The sequence below is a fragment of the Carettochelys insculpta genome, chromosome 1 (assembly GCF_033958435.1).
Source record: "Carettochelys insculpta isolate YL-2023 chromosome 1, ASM3395843v1, whole genome shotgun sequence".
Taxonomy (NCBI): Eukaryota; Metazoa; Chordata; order Testudines; family Carettochelyidae; genus Carettochelys; species Carettochelys insculpta.
In genome coordinates, this window is record NC_134137.1 from 43,974,587 (window position 1) to 43,996,648 (window position 22,062).

At 42.9% G+C, this 22,062-nt stretch overlaps 1 protein-coding gene across 1 annotated transcript in view; it reads right to left on the reverse strand.

Moving 5' to 3' along the window:
- ARHGAP20 (Rho GTPase activating protein 20) overlaps positions 1-22,062 on the reverse strand; it is a 109,863-nt gene that overhangs the window by 68,057 nt on the left and 19,744 nt on the right. The window contains exon 2 of the mRNA XM_074982017.1: positions 19,649-19,734. Coding sequence (XP_074838118.1) covers positions 19,649-19,734 — 86 coding nt within the window. The remainder of the gene's footprint in view (positions 1-19,648; positions 19,735-22,062) is intronic.

Here is a 22,062-nt window from a genome sequence, read left to right on the forward strand (position 1 = left end):
ACATCGAAATAGCAGGGTCCGCCATGGTGGCCATCAGCTGAGGGGTTGAGAGACGCTCTCTCTCCAGCCCCTGCGGGGCTCTATGGTCACCATGTGCAGCAGCCCTTAGCCCAGGGCTTCTGGCTGCTGCTGCTGCAACTGGGGATCCGTGCTGCATGCACAGGGTCTGCAACCAGTTGTCAGCTCTGTGGATCTTGTGTTGTTTAGTGCAACTGTGTCTGGGAGGGGCCCTTTAAGGGAGCGGCTGGCTGTTGAGTCCGCCCTGTGACCCTGTCTGCAGCTGTGCGTGGCACCCTTATTTCGATGTGTGCTACTGTGGCATGTAGACGTTTCCTCGCAGCGCCTATTTCGATGTGGTGCTGGCCAACGTCGATGTTGAACATCGACGTTGCCAGCCCTGGAGGACGTGTAGACATTATTCATCAAAATAGCCTATTTCGATGTCGCTACATCGAAATAAGCTACTTCGATGTAGGCTTCACGTGTAGACGTAGCTTATATCTGGTAGTTTTAGGAGAGTTCTTTGGCAACCTGCGGAAGCATAGGAATTCACATTTTTTTCTTTTAACATGGTTCCTGCCCCTTTACATTGGCCTGCAGCAGCCGGCGGGTGCTCCGTTTCCCACCCCATAACATGGTTTGCAGACTCTGGGGCGGAGGTTCCGCCTGCATGTCCCTTTCCAACCAGAATTTTTCAATCTCACACACACACACACACACACACACACACACACAGCTGCTGGGCTTTGCTGGCCATTTCCCCTCCCAATCTCCTTTCCCCCAGCATTTCTTTCGATTTTGCAGGACTCCCAGGTGCCATACAGCTGCCAGACTCTGCTGGGTGTTTCCCCTCCCATGTCGTTTACCAAGCACCATTTGTTTTCAGTTCTCAAGAATCTCTGTGCCACATGGGATCATCCTTTGCTGTGCTTTTCCTCTCCGATGTCCCTTTACATCCAGCCTATTTTTTCTTTACATTATTTTTATTGTGCATCAAAGCCCCACACACAGCTGTCCACTTGTCACTGCTGCAGGACACCCAGCCAGGACACCTGGCGGCTGCCCCTGCTTTGCAGACCTTCCCATTCCCACCAAAAGAGGACAATTGCTTATAACTTACCATGTCCACAAAGCAATGTGCTGGAAAAGTTATGGCAAGTGAGGTATTGTGAAATGCATGCTTACTGTGCCATCCTTAATAACCCATGTGTCCTTCAACAGCATACTTTCAGTGATAGTGCACAGAAAGACCCATTCATTGCACTTCAAAGCACATTATGCCTATTGTATCTTATTTCTGGCCTTCGCTTCCAGACCCAGCGTCCATTGCTGCAAAGAAAACCAGGAGATGTAGGAAGGGCAAACAAGATATGATCCTGCAGCACCAGAACGACACTCAGGCAGAGCACAAGAACTTGACAAAGAACACTGCTCAGTGGCATCACAGTACATATGAGTGGCGTCAGAGTCAAGTAAACTTTAACAAGAGAATGCTTGACCTACGGCAACAGCAATTGTCAAAGATGAATGAGGCCATGGCAAAGCAGACCAAGGTTGCAGCAAAGTTCATAACCGCCATTTCATGGCAGACAGAGTTCCTGCCCTCCCTACTTCAGCTGCAGAGGGACTCCCAACCCATCAGGGTGTCAGCTGATACCTGCTGGCCAGAGTCCCGAGGAGAGGGTGCCCATCCTCCATCATTGTGGCCCCCATGACGAGTCCTCTGATGGGAGGTCACCCACCCCCATCATCAGGTTCAGCTACTTTGCTGCTCCAGCCCCAAGGCCACCGCAAAAGGCTATTCAAACACCCTTGAGAAGGCTTCTTTTCCTGGCCACTAAAACCTCTCCTCCCCTCAAAATAAAATCATTCCTTTGAGTTCAGTGCGATTTCTTGTCCTGCAGGAGTGGGGGTGGGAAATGCAAATAAAAACAGGCAGGTGGGCGGGGGGTGGGCTAGTGCCACTGAAGGCACAGCTGTCCACTGATACTCCCTTGTCTGCAGCAGATGCACAGCTCAGGGAACTAGTTGGGCAAGGGGAGCGGGAAGATGTTTGCCACTGAAGGCACAGCTGAGCAGTGAAACTCCCCTGTCTGCAGCAGATGCATGGCTGCGAGAACCAGGCAGGGGTGCACTGAAGGCACAACACATTCTATTTACTGCAACTTAGCCTCCTCCCACAAAAAAGAGCATGCATTCATTACGGCATGGTTGATTTATTGGCATTATGGCAGGAGACATACATAGGTACCATGTGTGTTACAAAATCAGTCATAAACCTGTTTTTAAAAGCGTCCCTCATTGCTGCAGCCTGAGCGTGGCTAGTGGTGGATGGCAGTGTGGATGGTTGCGAGTAAGCCGTGCCTATTGCCTTCACTTCAGAATTCGAGATAGATAGGAAAGTTTCCCACCTTGATTCACATACATCGTGCAAAATAGCGCACATTGTAATAATAGTGGGGACATTAGCTTCAGAAACGTCCAAATGGGTTAATAAACATCTGAGCCTCACTTTAAATGTCCAAAGGTGCATTCCACAATCATTTGGCACCTACTTAGTCTGCAATTAAGGTTTTCCTTGCTGGGGTCCAGGGCTCCTGTGTAGGGTTTCATCAAGCAGGGAAGCAGACGGTAAGCAGGGACACCCAATATACGAATGAGCATCTCTACATTGCCTATCTTGATTTTCTGATCAGGGAAAAAAAAAAAAGTCCCATCCAGGAGCTTCTGGTACAGTCCTGAATTTCAGAATATGTGCACACCATGAACCTTCCCTGAGCAGACAACACTGATGTTGGTAAAATGACCTTTGTGGTCTACCAATCCCTGCATGACCATGGAGAAGTACCCCTTTCAATTAATATACTCTGAGCCCAGATGGGATGGGGCCATGATGGGGATGTGCATGTCATCTATTCCCCCCTGCAGTTAGGAAACCCCTGGGCAGCGAAGCCATCCACTATGGCCTGTACATCTTCCAGGATCACAGTCTGCATGAGGAGATGCTAACAGATAGCATGGGCCATGTCCATCACCACGGACCCCACTGTAGGTCTGCCCACCCCGAACTGATCTGCCACTGACTGGTAACTGTCAGGGGTTGCAAACTTCCATAGTCAATTGCCACTTGCTTCTGTATTGTTAGAGCCTGCCCAATTTTGGTGTTGCTGTTTCAGGGCAGGCACCAGCGCATCACAAAGCTCCATAAAGGTGGACCTGCTCAAGCAAAAGTTCTGCACCCACTCTGGATGTCCCAGGACTCCAAAACAATGCGATCCCACCAATGTCAGCTGGTCTCTTGAGTTCAAAAACACCACTCCACTGTCAGCACTGTATTCATGGCAGCCACCAGCTCTGCATTCCTGGACCGCAGTTGGCACAATTGGTGTTCCAAAACACCATCCTCGTATTCATCAACCATCAGCAGCAGCAACAGCAGCAGCAGCAGCAACAAACATCATTGAGCTTTGGAATTGAAGGACAAATTGTGACAGCCACTGTGATTGCTGGAATGATCTGTGCTATGAGTTGGAGCAATCATGGATCCATGCTTTCGCTGAAATGCTGCAGCAGGAAATGGTGCAATCTCCAGTTCTTTTTTCACAGGGTTAGTGATGCAGTGAATTCTGGGATATTGCTTGGAATTCTGGGATTCCAACATGAAGCACCCACAAGCAATCAGGACTGAGGCACTGTGGGATAGATACCCACAATGCAGCGCTCACACTGTTGAACTTGCATGGGGCAACAGGGATGCGACAATGCAACACGGAGAAAAGGTGGGTCGAATTTCAAGAAGCTTTGTGAACACTTTATTCAAATTCATAATATTGGGATTAAGTATTCAAATTTATTATATAATCGATTTTATCGCAAAGTGTGGATGCAGCCTCAATTGCCCGGGCCCTCTGGTCCAACAGCATCTGTGGTCCTGCTGGACCATTGATGTTGCTGGACCAGAGAGTCCCAGATTTGTTCAACCAGTATGATATGTCTACGTCTTCTTGACTAGGTCTATTTTAAATATCACACTCATTTTCATTCATTCACTGAACTTGTGTACTTGTGTGCTGATTTTAATTCAACTACATATTGAAAGCATTGTCTTCCTTGAAATCTCATCTTCATGTTAGGCCAAAATATTATTTGCACTGAATCACTGACAAGAGGTATAAAGAAAACCAAACTGTGTGAAGTATGTTTCTTCTGTATTCTCCTTGGAAGGCAGTGAAGGAACCAGCAATGCAATAGAATACTCACCTAGCTGCTAGTGTGAAATATGTTGTTAAAAAAAAAAAAAAATCTCCACACCTTTTGCCATTGACGTCTGGCAGTTTAAATGAATGCAAACTTCACTGAAGTTGTTTTTACACAGCTGAAATGACAACATTCTGTATGCAACAGGAATGTATTCTAGAGTGGTAGTTAGAGTCAAGAAAACACACAGGATGCTTGGTTTATTTCCAGTTGTTTTTTTTTTTTAAAGCTTTAACAAACAGCTGCAAAGTGTTTACTCTGCAAGTTTAACACAAGGGACCAAATGCTCTGTAGGTACACATTAGTACTATATATTCCAATGGAGCTCTGCCAATTTACACCACAAAAGACTTTAACCCAAGTTATACAAAGCACTAATGAACACTCAAGACTTCATATACTTGCTGTGTGGATATACTGCAAAGTTTGCAACAGAGCTTCAACTATACCAAATACCAAGTCAGAGGGCTTAAGATGGATGGAAAGTTTAAGTAAGGATATATTTGCATGTAGAAGGCAATAAAGTCTTTTTAGCCTTTGTAAGAATTGATCCTCTGTTCACAGCTACTATTTAAAATTTTAATCAGTGACATAGCAAGCACCACCTTGAGCATTCCCATAACAATTATGCCAGGGAGATGCCCTTCCGGGAATAGTTTACACAGGTAAAGATTTCTTTGTTCCTTCTACTCCTTTGGTGACAGAAAGTATCTTTTTGCACAAAGTAAAAATTGAAGGGACCAAAGGAAAAAAATATAATGTATCCTGCCTCCCATCATGACTTGGCCCATAATCCAGTAGTGCAATCTGGAGAATCCTAGGTGGTACAGAACTACCTACACCAATTGTACACCAGCCCCATCCAGCTATCCCATGACGATAAAGGGACCACCTCATTTTGGGGATCCTAGCTGCATGGAAGGCCATCAGCTAGCACAATTTACAGCCGGCCTTAGGAGCAGAATTTACATGCTCACCAAAAGCCCTCTTTTCATGCTACCAAGCAGCCACAGATTATTTAGGTGCAATGCAGTTTTTTGTGGAAATGCTGGCATATTCCACTGCTCACACCTATGACGAAACAAGTTCATGATAAGGCAGATATCTGACAACTACATAAGTTATGTTTATTTAAGTAGTAGGGAGAAAATATCTGTAAAAGCTGTAGATTACTGCTCAACTGCTTCTCACAGACTAATCGCCTCACTGGGTTACCGGATAATAAACTGGTGTACATTACTGCTAGGCAAGCTGCTCTGCACCTGGTAGAGTCCATATCAATAAGCTCATCCCCCTTCAGCCACTAAATATTCCCTTCTCCAGCTCTTGTCCTAAGTACCTCCTCACCAAGCAGCAACACATGAAGACTGTCCCCAGTTGTGCCACTGTATTAAATAAATAAATAAATAAATAAATAAATAAATGACATGGTCCAAAGCAATAAACATTTGAGCCTGGATAGCTAAAATTAAAGTCAACTTTATTAGCTGTTAATTTTCAGACCTTCTGTCAGACTCCCTTTTTCAGGGAGTCTTGAATGACTAAACTTACTGATTTGTAAGCAACCAAAGTAATAAGATATAAAAAAGCCTTAAAACAGGATTCAGAGGGGTTGCCAAATTAGTCTGTATCTTCAAAAACAACATGAAGTCCTGTGGCACCTTATAGATTAATCGATATTTTGGAGCATAAGCCTTCATGGGCAAATGAAGTAAGAAAGTAAGAAAGCTTGCTCACAAAAGCTTATGCTCCAAAATATCTATGTCTATAAGGTGCGACAGGACTTCTTGCATCTATAGCATCCACTTAAAGCAGGAATGGGTTAAATAGTAACACAAGTGAACATAGTAGAGTCATTACAATGCTAAGAGAAGGAAGTTATAGGAAGATCGCTTTAGGTCTCTGCCCATGAAAGCTTACTCTCCAAAATATCTGTTAATCTATAAAGGTGCCATAGGACTTCTCGCTGTTTTTAAACAGGATTGTTGAGACAATCCCTACATTGCATATTCCAATATTAATTCTGATTCTGTTCACCTTTACTTGTTTCCTTAAACTTCCTTCTCTTAGCATTAAAATAGGACTCTACTACATTCACTTGTGTTACTAGTTAACCCATTCCTGCTTTAAGTGGATACTATACATGATCTTATAAAGTCTGTATCGGTCATCTTTAGGAGTCATAGTACCATTGCGTCAGTTAACACAAACACTGAGCCATCATGCTCTTTTTTCTTGCTATAGGCCATTCAAATCTGCCATTCTTTGCCCAGCCACTCTCTTACTTCATTTTAAGTAACCCGACTGCAACTATTCTCAATTGTTTCAGTTGTCAGCCCACTGATGTGCTCATTGATTTTGCACCTATCAGACTGATAAATCACTGCTGAAATTCCACTGAAGTCATTGGCATCACAGTGCAGATGAACCTGGCCCACAGTGTTTGGAAAGGACAGATTAATTCCCGCTACCCTGTTCTCATTATGGTGGTTCTTTGGCTAGTCACAGCTCCTGATCATGAGTCACCAAGCTTAATAGAGGCAACATAGGAACCACTATTTCCCACTTCCCTTTCAAAAGTACACCCTTGGCAGGATGTCCTGGAGACAGATGTCAGCCCACATCCTCACTGCATGTCCCACCGCTTTTTAAAAAGGCAAAGCAACAACAGTCTCCAAAGCAGCTGCTGGTTCAAGCTCACTTCTGAATGCTGTGGGAGGCTCATTAGACCGAAAGAGCCTCCTACAGCTGGTGCATGTGACTTGCAGCAGGGCTCACCTCAGAGTGGTTGAAGCAACAGCAGTGCCCCATGGCTGCCTGCTGAAGTCCTGAAGCTTGCTAGGGTCAGTGGGAGCTTGCTCCACGTTTTCTGATGTCCCTTCCTCTCTTGCATCTCCCAGACACCTGCAAAAAACACCTTGAATGCTGCATGCAGGTCAGACCAGCCCATGGCAAAAATGATACATTAGAATCAGAAAAGACACAAAAAGAGAAACAAAAACAAGTAAGGATAAGGAACAGCTTGTGTAGAAGGAGAGCTTAGAAAAGATATGACTGAGGGGAACATGAAAGAGGTCTCTAAAAGCAAGAATGGTGTACAGGAAGTGCATAAGGAAAAGTTGTTTACTCCTTCATGTTACACAAAAACTCAATGAAATTAAGTAAATTAATTCACTCCACGAAATGAGTAGGTAGTGGGTTTCAAATAAACAAACAAAAAAAAGTATTTCTTGACTCAACACAGTATTGATCTGTAGAATTCATTGCCAGGAGATGTTGTGAAGGACCAAAAATGTAAGAGGGGATCAAAAAGAATTAGATAAGTTCATGGAGGGTAGGTCCATCAGTTGCTATTAGCCAGGATGGTCACTGATGCAATCTAGGCTCTGGGCAGCCCTAGTCTCCAACTGTGTGTGGATCACAGGGGAGAGGAGACAGAATGTTGGGCTAGATGGACTATTATTTTAACCCAGTCATGCTGTTCTTAATCCTCATTCTCTCCCTCCCAGGAGGGCCAGGTGTTATGGAGGAACCAACATATGGGCAAATCTCTTCTACTTCCCTCCTCCATTTAGTGTCCACCAATGAACAACTCACTGACAACTACTATGAACCCCACTGAAGTGAGGAAGTGTACAGGGTGTCCAGTCTCCCCACATCCTGGTGCCAGCCCCACTTCTGGGAAGCCTTTGCACAAACTGGTTTGAGCACTGGCCAGCTGCTCTTTTAGTCATCCATGCTGGTTTTCATGGTTCTTCTGCCTCCTCTCCCAACCGTAGGTTCCTGTGTAGACTGATGGCAAATTTCATCCGACCTCTGAGGCAGCCTATACCTGACCAAATCTTAGTACAGCCTACTGATCAAATAAGTAATCTGACTGTGTACTTTATCCTGGTTATCCTTGCCCATAGACATTTTCTGTAGGAAGATGCTGACATGTTCTAATGCAGAGAAATATAAGTCTCTGTTGAGCTACCCGTATATCTTTTTCGCACAGCAAGCCAGAGATGGTGATAGTTGTATGAACTGTTGTGACCCAGAGGTTAAATGTCTGTTGGGAGCCACAGCTGGGCAAAACGGGTGAGAAAGGGGAAGAGCAGCTGGGAATGATGGTGCTTGAGAATTACACTGAGCTCCAGTACTTTCCTCCCCTATGTGGATTTAGTCAAATGTGCTCTCTCAGCAACCAGAGAGGCCAGAAGAGACTGTGTCCTGGCCGACAGAGAATGACAGAAGAAGGTCCGTGCATGCCAGTGGCTGGACAGCATCCAGTGGTCGAAGTGATCCACACTTCAAAAGGAAGCTATTGATCAGCATCTCCTGCCCCACCTCTAGTAATACATGTTCTCATACCCATCATCAGATGAGAAGAGGTTTATTTTTGCTATCACTGAAATCTGTTGCTACCTGTCCATGATCACCAGCTTGTAAGTACCCAACAGCATGTGGGACGATGGTGTAAATTCGGTATAGCTCCACTGAAACCTTAAACTGAGGATCTGGCCTCATCTCTTTAGTTAGCTTGAGAAAATACTGTGCATCTCAACATGATGCCAGTCTGGCCGGCACTTTGAAACTATAACACCCCTTTAAGGGATCTGCATGACATTGTGTTGAATCTAATCCCAGTGTTAATGAATAGCGTCTTTGGTTTGTCTCAAGGGCTTTAAACCATATTCTGATGCTAGTCTCATGTGATATGAATGACTTTTGCAGTACAGAAATTTACTTGATACCTCTGCCTTTCCTAGCTATTGCAATGTCCCAGATTTCTTCTGAGCTGCAGCAGACAAAATTAGTTTCAACTGTGCCCACCTGTTGACTTCTTTATAACAGCTTCTATAGGAAACTAGTCTTTTTACAGAGCTTCTAGACCTACTTCTTCCAAGAGTCTAGCTGATGCTAACTTGGGTAGGGGGAGAGAAGGTGTACAAGGCCAAATTCTCCACTGCCTTGTCTTAAAATACATAAAACACCCCACACAATCACCCATAAGCAGAGTGGTAAAGATAAAGTAAGGCAATGGAGAACTAGGCTCTGTGTGATCCGAGGTGAAGCACAATGGGAACTTTTTGCATGGCCACTTTTGGTTTGCCAGGCTTATGTATAACCCACCAAGGTCACTCTTATTTTCTTGGAAAACACTGTTCCTAAAACTAAAAGAGAAAGCATGTGTAAGCCAGAGAAACTGTTCTCAGCCAAATGGAATCAGTGACGAAACAAGTTCCCACGTCAGGCTGCAAAACTGTGGAGTCTGAGTACCTTCTGAGTGCACTGCAAAACTCGACTTTTTGACAGAGATTTCCCATCAGAGCGTAGTATATCGGGCATCAGTAGAAGGCAGAGTGGGGAAAGACATCCAACCATATATATTCTAAGCAGCCTTGCAGTTGAAAAATGTGGTGGGGATATCATGCCTAGTGGCTAGAGCCAGAATCAGGAAGTCAGAAAAAGGTTGGAGCAGAAGCCAGGCTGGAGCAGGTGAAGGCTCATGGAGCCTGTTACAATTATTAGGCAGCAGTTCCAAGCCAAGATGCGATGCTTAGCACAGCGAGCTGCTGTTTCTCTTCTGAGGCTTTTATACCTGTCCTCAGAGTCACAAGACCAGTTCCTGCCTTGTGTATTGGTTGAACGACAGAAATGAGTCAATGAAGGCTTTAGGTCAGGGATGACTTGTGCCTTACCATCCCCTCCATTAGGGAGAAAAAAAAAGAACAGAAAATATCCTTGAAGTCCACACGTAACCATAAGACTTAGGAATTTGTGAAACGCTTGGAAGCGAGAACACTCTAAAAAAGATATAAGTAGATTATTGTATTTGTTGCACAGTTAGACCTCATTAGAGACAGCATCAGAAAGGACAGCATGTTCCACCAGAAAGTGTCCCAGAGAGGTGATGCATCTCCACATCAGTCCAGAATTCAACAAATATCAAATCCTGGCAATTTACAGAACTGCAGACACAGATGATAACATATTATTTGCTTTGCCATTGTTCACCACAGACAAAATGTCACAAGGAAATCAGTCAGTCACTCACTGAGACATTATTAACAACAATCTCAGATATACAAGTGCTAAACAATTACTCATTTTGTCAAATTACTGGCCTCCTCTCCAAAGAGCAATCTAAAAGCACCCAGGTACAGTACAGTGAAAATTTAGAACCTCCCTTTTTATGGGATGCCACTACTCACTGCTTTTGACTTAAAACTGTCAAAATTCTGAAGGAGAATTGGATTGAAGGACTTTTCAACCTGGAAAAGAGATGACAAAGGCAGGATATGACAGAGGTCTATAAAATAGTGACTGGTGTGAAGTAAATATGGAAGTTCTATTTACTTCCTCTCATAACACAAGAGCTAGGGGACAGCAGATTAAATGTAAAGTAAGATTTAAAAGAAGCTAAATGAAGTATTTCTTCACACATCACATAGTAAACCTCTGGAGCTCTTTGTCAGAGGGCGTCATGAAGCCCAAGACTATAAGAGGGTTCGAATAAAAACAAGGTAAGTTCATGGAGGATAGATCTGCCAATGTCTATGTTAGCCAAGATGAGCAGGGACAGTGTCCCTAGCCTTTGATAACCAGAAGCTGGGAACAGGCAACAGGGGATAGATCATTGCCTCTTCTGAAGCACTTGACCCTGGCCACTGTCGTGAGAGAGAATATTGGACTAGATGCCAGAGGCTCCATGTTTATGAGTTGCTGAGGGAGATGTTCAATCTCTCCATTCTGCCCCAAGCCCCACCCACATTCCATTCCATCCCCCAGACCCTACGCTTGCCCTGTCTCTTCCTAATGCCGCCCTGCCCCCACCCCACCTCTTCCCACCTTTACTCCATTCAATTCCCTTCCCCAAACATGTCTTGCCCTCACGCCTTTGCCTCCATCCCAGCACCTCCTGCTCGCTGCTAAACAGCTGATCAAGAACAGGTGGCGCTGGAGTGGGAAAAGGTGCAGGTGTTGATTCATGGGTCTGCCAGTGAGTACTGAATACCCACTATTTTTTCCCTGGGTGCTATAGCCCCAGAACACCCATGAAGTTGGTACTATGCTATCTAGACCTTTGGACTGACCAAGTATGGCTGTTCTTATCTTCTAATAGGTCAGTGTTAACCAGAATAACAGCAAAAGTAAATTGTAAAGTTAACTTCTATATATCTGAAATACAAAACCACTTAACATTTGCCTCTGAGCTTTCTCCTTTTGTTTCTCTTCCTTTCCTTTTAATGAAGAACAGCCTAGTGTTAAGTCTAGAAGAAGCAGCACATTTCAATATCCAGATGCACATACAACTGTAAGCCAGTTTGTATGCAATAAATGAATAGCTGATGCATTCTGCAACACAGACATGGGCAGTAAAACAGCGAGCATGAATCTGTTGAATTCAAAGGCCACTGGACACCCACGAGTTCACTTTGTTCCTTAATAATAATAATATTATTCTAATATTTTTGCCATAACTAGTACTGCACAAAAACAACATCTGGGTTCAAGTGTTTAAGAAATCCACGCATTCCAGCATCATAATTAATCTAGATAAACATGAATTGAAAGTGCCCTAAATGTCACAATTTGCTCTCTATCATTGTTTTAGGTTGTTTTAAATGTGTGGCATTGTAGTAAGATGAGAAGCATGTTGAGACACTATAGAACTGCCTTTTTAAAATATCGAAGTGAGTGTGTCCCATGAACAAGCTCCCCACCTAATAAGTTATTTTGTTGGTCTTTAAAGTGCTACAGGACTGCTATTTTGTTTTGTGAAGATACAGACTTACGTGGCTACCTCTCTGTGACTATTCAGGTCTGCTGTAGTATTTTTCTTGACCCTTGTATCCTGCAAATTCTATGTCTGTCCTGGAAGAATGCTTGGATAATAATGCCACTTCCTCACCCTTAACTTTGAGAAGATAGAAGTTCTGCTGTTGGAGAGGAGAGGAATCAGCCACATGAGGGTTCGTTCCCCTTCTGTGTGTCTCTTACCAAGCGGTACAATTCAAGGGGTGAAGAATTTTGGGGTCACTTTTGACCATGTCCTTTCCCTATTCAGGTGGGCAGTAAAACTCACCCCCCTCTGCCCCGTCAAGTGTAAGGAAAGTCGACAAGAATACAGGCTCTGGTCAACCTCCCTTAGCGGAGATGGTATATGAGCCCAATACATCGACCCTAGCTCGGTAGTTAACATAGCTGGAATTGTGCACCTTCATTTGACCTTCCCCTACTGTAGGCCTGTCCTCATTCTGGCTCTCTAAAGGGTTCTCCACCTCTTGCAGCTTGAAATACAACCATGCATTTGCTCACGCCTTTGAGCAAACATAATGACCTAACACCTACCAATTTAAGAGCGGCTGATGTGAATAAACGAGAGAGATTTCAACTTTCCACTAATATTTCTAAAGCCCTTATTGTGTAGGCACCAAGTACAGAAATATAAAATCTTCTCCCTGAGCCCATTTCTAATTGTTATCTCTGCATTTCAGGGACCACACCATAGTTTGTGTTGGACTCTGGTATGTGGAATTTGTTTACTCAACATCTACCTCTGCCAATTCTTCCTCATTTAAAGGCCTTAAATCATCCCAATTTCTCACAAGGGTATTTTTCAGCGTGACCTCACCTAGTTTCAAGACTTTTCATACTCATCTTCATTTTTACCCTGTTTTCCTGAAACAGTATCCTTAAATGTGACATGCTAACAATATTGTGCATTGTTTCAGTTTTGCACAGATTTCCTTCTCTACTACTTCCCAGAACTTAGTTTGGGCTGCTTTAGGAATGAAATTATTAACATTTGATTACATCTGTAATATGCACCTAAACTCCCACTACAATTAAGATTGCTGTTCAACTAAATATTGTTTCTTATTGGCATCCCCATAGCACCTAGGAGCTGCAGTCTTGGACCAGAATCCCACTCTGCTAAGCACTGTGCACACAAAGAAGAAAAAAAAAAATGATCACTGCCTCTCATAATGATCTTCTTAGAGCCTATCCTAAGCAATGCTGCTGTAGTAAATAACAACCACATTCCGTGGTTGGCTCTCTCTCAGTGGTAAGTGAAGCAATTCCTTCGCATGTAATGGTCTAAAAACATCTGGGGATTAAACGCATTACAGGCCTGCATCACTGCAGTCAAATGGAAGCAGGATCTAACTCTAATATTAATGGGACGGATGTGGGAGGGGCTGACAGAACTGCAGACTCCCTGGGTGAGTTGTGGGAAGCAGGAGAGGTGCCTCCATACTCCTGCAAGGGGAATGGGTTCAGTCGGAAGAGGTGGAGTTGGGGTGCTCGCCTCCAAATGCCAGCCTTTCAGTGATAACCAGAGCACATGCTGCCACAACTCCAACAGCAATTTAAAGGGCCCTGGAGCTCAGGTCACCACCAATGCCAAAGTAGTGGTGGCAAGGAGCCACAGACCCTTTTGAATTGCCATTGTCCCCTTTAATCCCCCACCAATGGGCCTGTGAGGGGCTAACCATCACTGAACACAGGATGTGTTTCATCTTAAAAAGAATGAAAATATAGCACAGGCCTGCCAATTGAAATTAAAGTTATAAACATCTGCCTTTCTTCCTCTCCTCCTCATGCTGTGATTTTGATAACACACTAAATACTGATTTTTCCAGTGAAGAGGTAACAGTTAAAGCTTTTTGGCAATTCACATTTATTAAATCTCTATTTTTGTCTTCATCTAGTCACACAAACTAGTTCGCCCAGTATCTTCTCATTAAAACCTCACGAACAGACTGTCCAAGACTTTGAGAACACAATGTATTTGCCTAGTGCCAAGTGGCATGTATTACTAGATAACAAATACAATCTTTGTTATCTAGGAATACTTAGCATTTGGCCAGGACCTTTCAAAGATAAAACATCAATCATTTATTGTGATTTAGGAAAAGGAATGGTGTTTCCACAAAACATGAAATTTTGATTCTATTTAACGTAAGGAAAAAACACTACTAGGAAATCCCTTAAATCTATGTTTTCCCCTTGTGTCCGCAAATATAAGCCTGAGAGAGTCCAAATGAGGGTAATTTGCTGATCTATTTACCTTTGTGGCCTATATGAGTGTTCTTTCTATAAGCCTTCTAAAAATACTGTTTGCACAATCTTTGCACCTAGCCTATTAAAATATACTGGCTAGTAAGTGTAAAGAGTAGTTTCATTTCTCCCCATTTCACTTTAATATGAAGGATCTAATTGTAACTTGTCTACTAGATGCAAAAATGTAACTATTGCTAAATTCTCATGAAATTGCTCTGTTCTGCCTGCGTCTCATCGGAGAAGGAGGAAGCTTCATTTAGAAGTATCGCAGCTGGGGGTAGATTTCAAAAAGCACTCAGTATTGGCATAACTGCAGCTGCACCCATTGAAATCAATTTTACAAATAACCCTCAATATTCTGCTGAACTGGTATTTAGAAACAGGAAATCAATGAGTACGGCAATACCGGCCCATGGTGGCAGCTTTAATTGTTACATATTCAAATTAGCATCTTCATGCTTTCTACTATCCCATCCCTCACTCTTCAGAGGAGTTTCCTAAAACATCTGCAAAGCTATCCCACTATTCTCCTTCAAATCCCTCTTTCTACTCTCCTCTGATGTGATGTTTAAATAATCCCAGCAATGGTTAGGCTGCTGGAGAGTGATGACTATCATGCTGACCAACATGGTCTCATTGTTTCCTTGTATTTCCCTTTCAGCCTGTCAGTAACCATCTGCTGTTTTTCATCTTATACACAGATTGTAAACTCTTCTGGTGTGGGGATAGTCTTTGGTTCTGTGTTTTGCAGTGGCCAGCGCAATAGGCCCCTGCTCCATGACTGCGGCTCCTAGATACCATGTTAATACAAATAATTTAATAACTATAACAAGGACTTAAATTCTAGAACTAACATGTGCTCTAAGTGACAGCAGGTGTCAGTTCAGAAGAGCTCATTAAAGACTCAGAAACCCGATATCTATCTTAGCATCTTATGTTCCTTATCCCTCCAAACAATTATCTTGTATGAAAGAATGACTTGGCTTGAGAAAATTCCTTAGCCCTCCATACAAGAGAGTTTTCAAATTCTTAGATTTCAAGGCCAAAGGGATCATAATGGCCATGTAGTATATTACCTCATGGATAACACAAATCACCACATTTCATCGCATAATACCCCTTTCAAATCTACAAATTCTGGTGGATCTCTAGAACCTGTCATGCAATCTTAAATGTCAACGTCATTTTTGAAGATCTTCTTACAAGTGGGCACAAGGTGTACAGTCATCTACATATTGGAGTAGAGTGCCAGATTTAGTGATAATCTCTGTCTTGGATCAGAGGCAATTGAGGTTGAAGAGCTTAGTGTCTCTTCAGTTTTAGAAGTCAAGTCCAGAGAAGAGCTTGTCAGCAATGAGAAGGAAGTCAGCTGCAAGGGGGGGGCGGGAAAAAGGGTAGAAACAACAACACAGCCTTACTTTACTCCTGTCTTGATGAGGAAGCATCCATTTTGGGCCATTGTTGACCATGATCAGACATGTTGTGGTGGTGGAGTCAGAGGACAGCAACAAATTTGGCTGATATCCAAATTCAAAGAGAATTCTCTACAAGGTCTCACAACAGACGGAGTTGATTGTTTTTGAGGTCAGTGAAGGCCACGAGTAGCAGCTAATACTGTTTGTGGGACTTTTCTTGATGTTTGGAGGTGGTAAAGATCATGCTGGTAGTTGCTGGTGACAGTCTCAATTTGCACTGTGATTCTGGGAGGATTTCCTTGGTAAGAGGAAGCAGCCAATTGATGAAAATTCTATCAAGAATCATTCTTTAAGTGGACAAAAGGCCAATTCCACAATAGTTTCTGAAGACTAATTCATCTTTCTTGTAGATGTTCATGATCATGCCATCCCTAAGATCAGCTGGGATTTCTCCTGAATTCCACGTCTTGAACATTAGGGCATGATGCTGGTGATCCAGTTTCTCCTCTTTCTTCTTTGAAGATTTTGACAGGGTTTCTATCCAGATCCAGGTGCCTTGTTGTTTTTCCATCTGGTTGATGGCCTCCTTTATGTCAATGAGTGTGGGTGGCATTCTGAGATCATCCTTGATGGGATGTTGAATGATTAAATCAAAAGAAGCTTTGATCGATGTTGGCATCATGATTCTGGAAATCTTCCATCTTTCACTGATCAAACCATTGTCCCCAAGGAGGTTGGCTGCATTCCTGGATCTAAGGGGGATTAGCTCTTAGGACTGGATCCACAGAGGCAATGATGTAATTGATCAGATGTCAATACTTGGCAATCAGAGGTGTTCTCATGTCATCTTGTATTTATTCTTTTGGCAGAACATGGTGGTTGTAGTAATTAGGTTGTGTTCTGTACATTTATTCAGGAGAAGAATTCCATTGGAATTGGTCTTACTCCTTCCTTTCTGACCATGACATTCTAGAGCTCCAAGTCTTGTTCAACTCTTGCACTAAAATATTGAAGGAGTAGGAGCTTGTCCTCTTTGGAAATGGCAGAAAGAGTTTGGGTAAAGGTTGGTGTAGAATCCTTCTTTGGTTTCCTCAACATCATCATCATCATCAAGGGTTGCACTGTATGGACTGATGTGTGTTGTTTCTTGACAAATTTTAGGCAGAGTCATTCACTGATGTGAACTGATAATTGTAGGAATTGACTGACAAAACCAATTCTATGGATCCACTGCTTATCAACACCTGCTCCTTTCCAGAATAAAAGTCTAATTGCCATATTGTTACTTGAGCTGCCCCCTCTCCTACATGTCAGGTATCATACAGTACAGCAACATAAATGTCATGTCTACTGAGTTCTCTGGTCATGGTTGCTGCTTATTGCTCTGTTTGGTTATTTTCAGTATTCATCTGGAATCTCTCTCTTTTCTGCTTTGGATGATCCTGCCAGAAGCGTGAGGCTTCTGACAGCATCACTCTCAGGATCCTGAAAACAGATAAACTACTCCACATCAAGATCATGATCGACTGGTGCAGCCTTTTTGACAGAACCTGCGCAAAATATTTCAAAGGCCACCACCTAATTATGTGAAACAGGGCTAGTGTGAACATCCAGTGTAACTTTTTGAAGACAGACAGGTAGGATTGTATGAAGAAAAAGAAAACCAAAAATAGGAGGGAAAGAACATTGCTTCCAAAGGATGAAAATATTCTCAATGGACCATATACTAATGCTATCCTGGTGTAAATCTAGATTAATTCCATTAGTATCAGTGGGATTACACCAGTGTTCATCCTGAGGAACACCCACACAGTTGCAGATCACAGTACTACAGCAACCATCTTGTAAAACTGTCAGACTCTTCTATATTCCACATTTCTGGTAATTACCATGCTCTGTAATCCACTGAATGCTAAAAAACAGCCAAACTACAGACATCAAGATGATTTCTTAAAGAGAAAATACTGTGAATAATCTTTACAGTGCCTGAAGTATTTCCTGGACAAGCATTTAATTAAGCTGCGCCGTATGCAGTCAGAGGACACCTGAGATATATAAACTGATATTGAAATATGAACTGACTCATGTTACTAAGTATTTCCTGACTTGTAAAACCTTCGCACTTGCTCATTAATTTAACAAATATGGAAGGGAACCAGCTGTTGAGGTGAGATAATTCATATAAAATACCACACAGATGTATGCTAACTTTGCATGGGATCTTTTTATCTACAAGTCATTAATCAACTATGAACAAGACAGTGTATTGGAGTACTGGAACTGGAGATCACTGCTAGGAGAATAATGCATTGTGTTTACAAAAAAAGAAAGTAAGTGCTAAACTAGTTTATAGAGAAAAAATATCTGAAACTCAGAAAAGTCTTTTTTGTTCTTCAGCTTTCTTTTTAAAAAGACAGAACACGTCAAAAAAGGTAAACATTCACACAACAAACAGCAGGAAATTCAAACTCATCCAATTTACTGATGAAGAAGAATGCCATTTGTGCAACATAGGACAACTGTGTAGGCTAAAATAGAAACTACAATCCCAGTGAAAAATGAAAACACTGAATAAGCTATAAGTTACCTTGTGTTTCTTTCTAATGAAACACGTCCGCACCTATTACAGTGAAGGTATGCTATGCCAGTAAATTAAACAGATTAAGTCCTAAAACAGTGGTGGACAATACCTGATCCGTGAACCAGATGCGCTTCACCAGGGTTAGCCCCAGATCAGCCAGAGGTGCTGTATTTACCTGCAAAGGCATGGGTTCTTAAAGCTCCTGTTGGCTGTGGATCACTGTTCCTGGCCAAAGGAAACTGCAGGAAGCAGTGTCCCAGTCCACCTCACCTTTTCACAGCAGCCATTTGCTGGGAACAGTGATCAGTGGGGAACGAGAAGTACAAGCAGCTGTACCTGTGGAGGCACAGTTAAATGCAGCACTGGGAACCCATCAGAGGCTAACCCTGGCAAACTGGGTCATCTTATTGCCCACTCCTGTCCTAAAATGTTAGGACTCTCTGTTGGTAGAAATGGCTCCCAAAAATTGACTTTTGGGGTGGGGGGGCGGGGAATCCTTATAAATGATATCCATGCTGTTGGAAAAGTCCATTATCTGAGAACAGCTGCATATAATACTTAACTTTTATATAGCTCTCTACATATATTAATTGACATATAGGCAGCATCTGAGCTGATGCCTTGCTTATCCCTTCCAAGGAGATGAGACTGAGCTATTGCAAATAGCGAGCTCCAGGGACAGGACCACTGCAGGGATGGTCAGCTAGATGACAATAAGCTGAGGAAAACGCTGAAGACTATGGCTGTGTCTACACTCACGCGGAAAGTTGATGGCCAATACGCAGTTTTAGGTAAGCCAGTTGCATACCTAAAATTGACTTTTCAGCTATCAGCTTTGGTTGCAGTCTTCATGGCAGAAGGTCAACAGGTCAGCTTGTGAGGAATTCCAGGGTCAACAACCCCAGAACACACCGTTTTGCACATGCACAAAATGGCATCCTGGAACATCGAACCTGAGCAGTCCTCGTTCCATGGTAAGTGTATATGTGGGAGCCTAAGTGTTGTGGGAGCCTGTCTCTATGCGTCCAATCATGCCCTTAAGCTTTCACCACTTAGAGTATATTGGAAGATGCACACTCATCTCTACTTTAAAAAATTCAGTTCTGCAGAAAAAGGTGTTTTGTGAAATCACACTTTATAACTGCAAACATGGCGAGGAAACAGTAAATACGTTACAATAGATTGAGTCATAACTAATCCCTCAGTGAAGAAGGTAAGTAAAGTGGAAACTAAAACAGAGCAATTAAGTGTCAGAGCCAGAGCTAGAACCCTTGAGTTCATAGCTTCCAATCCTGTGTTCAAGCACTAGACTGTACAAAGTACCATAGATGCCTCAACTCACCTGGTGATAGTTCTGGACTTATTAAGTGCTTTGCTGAGGACCAGAGACGGTGCAGACTGACGTCTTTGAGCCAAACTTTTCATCTTCTGATTGGAAAGAGAAACAAAAGGAAACAATAGTGAGATATTAAACTCTAACAATGTATACAGACATTTGACGCCTATAGCTAAAGAGTTATAACACTATTTAACTGCTGATTATTGGCTAGAATGTGAAATTTAGTGGCACTAAAATTCACAGAGAGCAGTGAAGAAATTGGGAATAACTGCAAGGAAGGACTGACGATGCAAGGAGAAACAAAAGATATCAAGACAAAGGATGGGAAAGAAGGAGGCGTGCGAGAAGATTAAAGCAGCAGTCATTCTAGTATTTTTCTATTGAGTAAAAAATTATTTTTCCACAGAGGAGGAGGAGGAGATTTTCAAAAGCACGCAAAGGATTTAGAAGTACATGTTTCACTGGCTTTCAAACAGTCCTATGTTCTAACCACCACCACTCCCATCAAACAGACTGGGGGGAAAAACAGACTTCCTGACCTCTCATACATTCCACTGCTGTCTAGATACTAGCTGGCAAAGCAATTGTGACAACCCCTCTAATGGCTGGCCCTCACGAGTAAGTCACTTTTTAGCTTAACTAATAGAGGTGTCTACTGGCAATCCAAAGGACTGTGGGGTTCCAACTCTGCCGATGTGCAATTAGGATCCTCCCCATCTCTGGCTGTCATGGTAGAATTTGTCTCTGCAGTCTTCTTTTTAAAAAGGAACTGCTGTATTTAGCTCACCTGAGGAGGAAACATTCTTAAATACAGATTCTGTATTTTACACATAATCCCTATAATCCGTCAAATGTGGCAAATTGTGCATCAAAACCCAGTCGTTCCAGATTTTGGCCATTTGTCACATATTTGGATTGCCTGTGTCACACACTGAAGGTTGAGAAGTATGCACAGTGAGACCCACAGCCACCACAGGCCCCAGGAAGGGGCAGGGCTGAGGGCAGACAGCCTTTAGCTCTGCTCAGATGACAGCCCTTAGAGGCATGCATAGCTCCTGGGGAAATTGAAAGGGGCCCAGGGCTCTGACTGCTGCAGTAGTAGTAGCAGCAACCAGGAGCTCTGGGCCCGTTTGACTCTCCGGGCCCCAGAGCAATTGCTAAGGTGACCATCCGTCCCATATTAGGTGGGATGTTCCCATATTTTGGATAACAAAAAGGTGTGTCTACTTATTTTTCCGCCAGCAGCTGAACCTTGGGGAAGCAGGGGAGCATGGGTGACTGCTACATCCCTGCCACCTCCTTGGGACTCTGAGGGAGGGCTACGGCTTCCCTGGGCTCCTGATGAGCACTGCCTCCTGGCAGCTGCTGCCTCCTTCCCGGCTCCCCGGGGCTTCGTGAAGCTGGGAAGAGCTGTCCCTCCCACCCATGTCTCCCACTCCCTTATGGTCGCCCTGGCAATTGCCCTCCTTGCTTCTCCCATCCACACACCTGGGCGGACCCCTAATCAATAGCTTCTAAAATACATTTCTGTCCTTACAAGTGTTGATATAAAAATATGGAGCACTAGAATTTTCCTTTAACTGCGTTTCAGATGTCAGGATTTGTGATCATTGAGAACAAAAAAATAAAACTCCTAAGATTCATCCTATGATTGTGTTCACCCAATCATGACTCATGAACCAGGATTTTCTTCCTTTATGCTAACAATAACCAGTGAATACTATTAGGCGTTTTAGAGGACGATTGATTCTTTTGCCAATTTTTACTCTTAATACAGCACAAAACTTGTTAGAGCAGGTTCATATTAAATTCTTCACCGACAGAGAAAACAATGAAGTACTGCATGGTATCCTTTCTTCAAGCTTAGCAGGTAGGTATTGATCAGTAATCCTAGCGGTACGTTTGTTACTGCTATGATTTTTACACTTGTTTTTCTATTTGTGCGACATGCACTTGTTTTGATTATACTGTATTTATCTGGTAACAGCATATGCTTGTATTATGGTTCTATTATACAGTAGTGGTTGAATTTCCATGATAAGCTTGATTTCTGGTTCAGTTCTAAAATCTATTGAAACTACTCTCTGTACTTAATTAAATCTGCGACAAATTAGAATTCTTGAGACTGATTTAAAGTTATGCAGGTAAGGGTTTAACAGACCAACATCCTAAAAAAGGACTTCCAGAGTTTCACCACTTTACAACAGAAAGCAGAGAGAAAATACCCTCTTTGCTGAATTCTTCCAGCTGATCAAATACTACCTGATTACAAGCAAATCTCAGATGCAGCGATTTTAAGGCCAGAATGAACCATCATGATCATCTAGTTGGATCTCCTGCTAAACATAGGTGAGAGATTTCACCCAATAATTGCTAAAACTAAGTACCGTGTCTTTATAAGCATTTTCAGTCCTGCC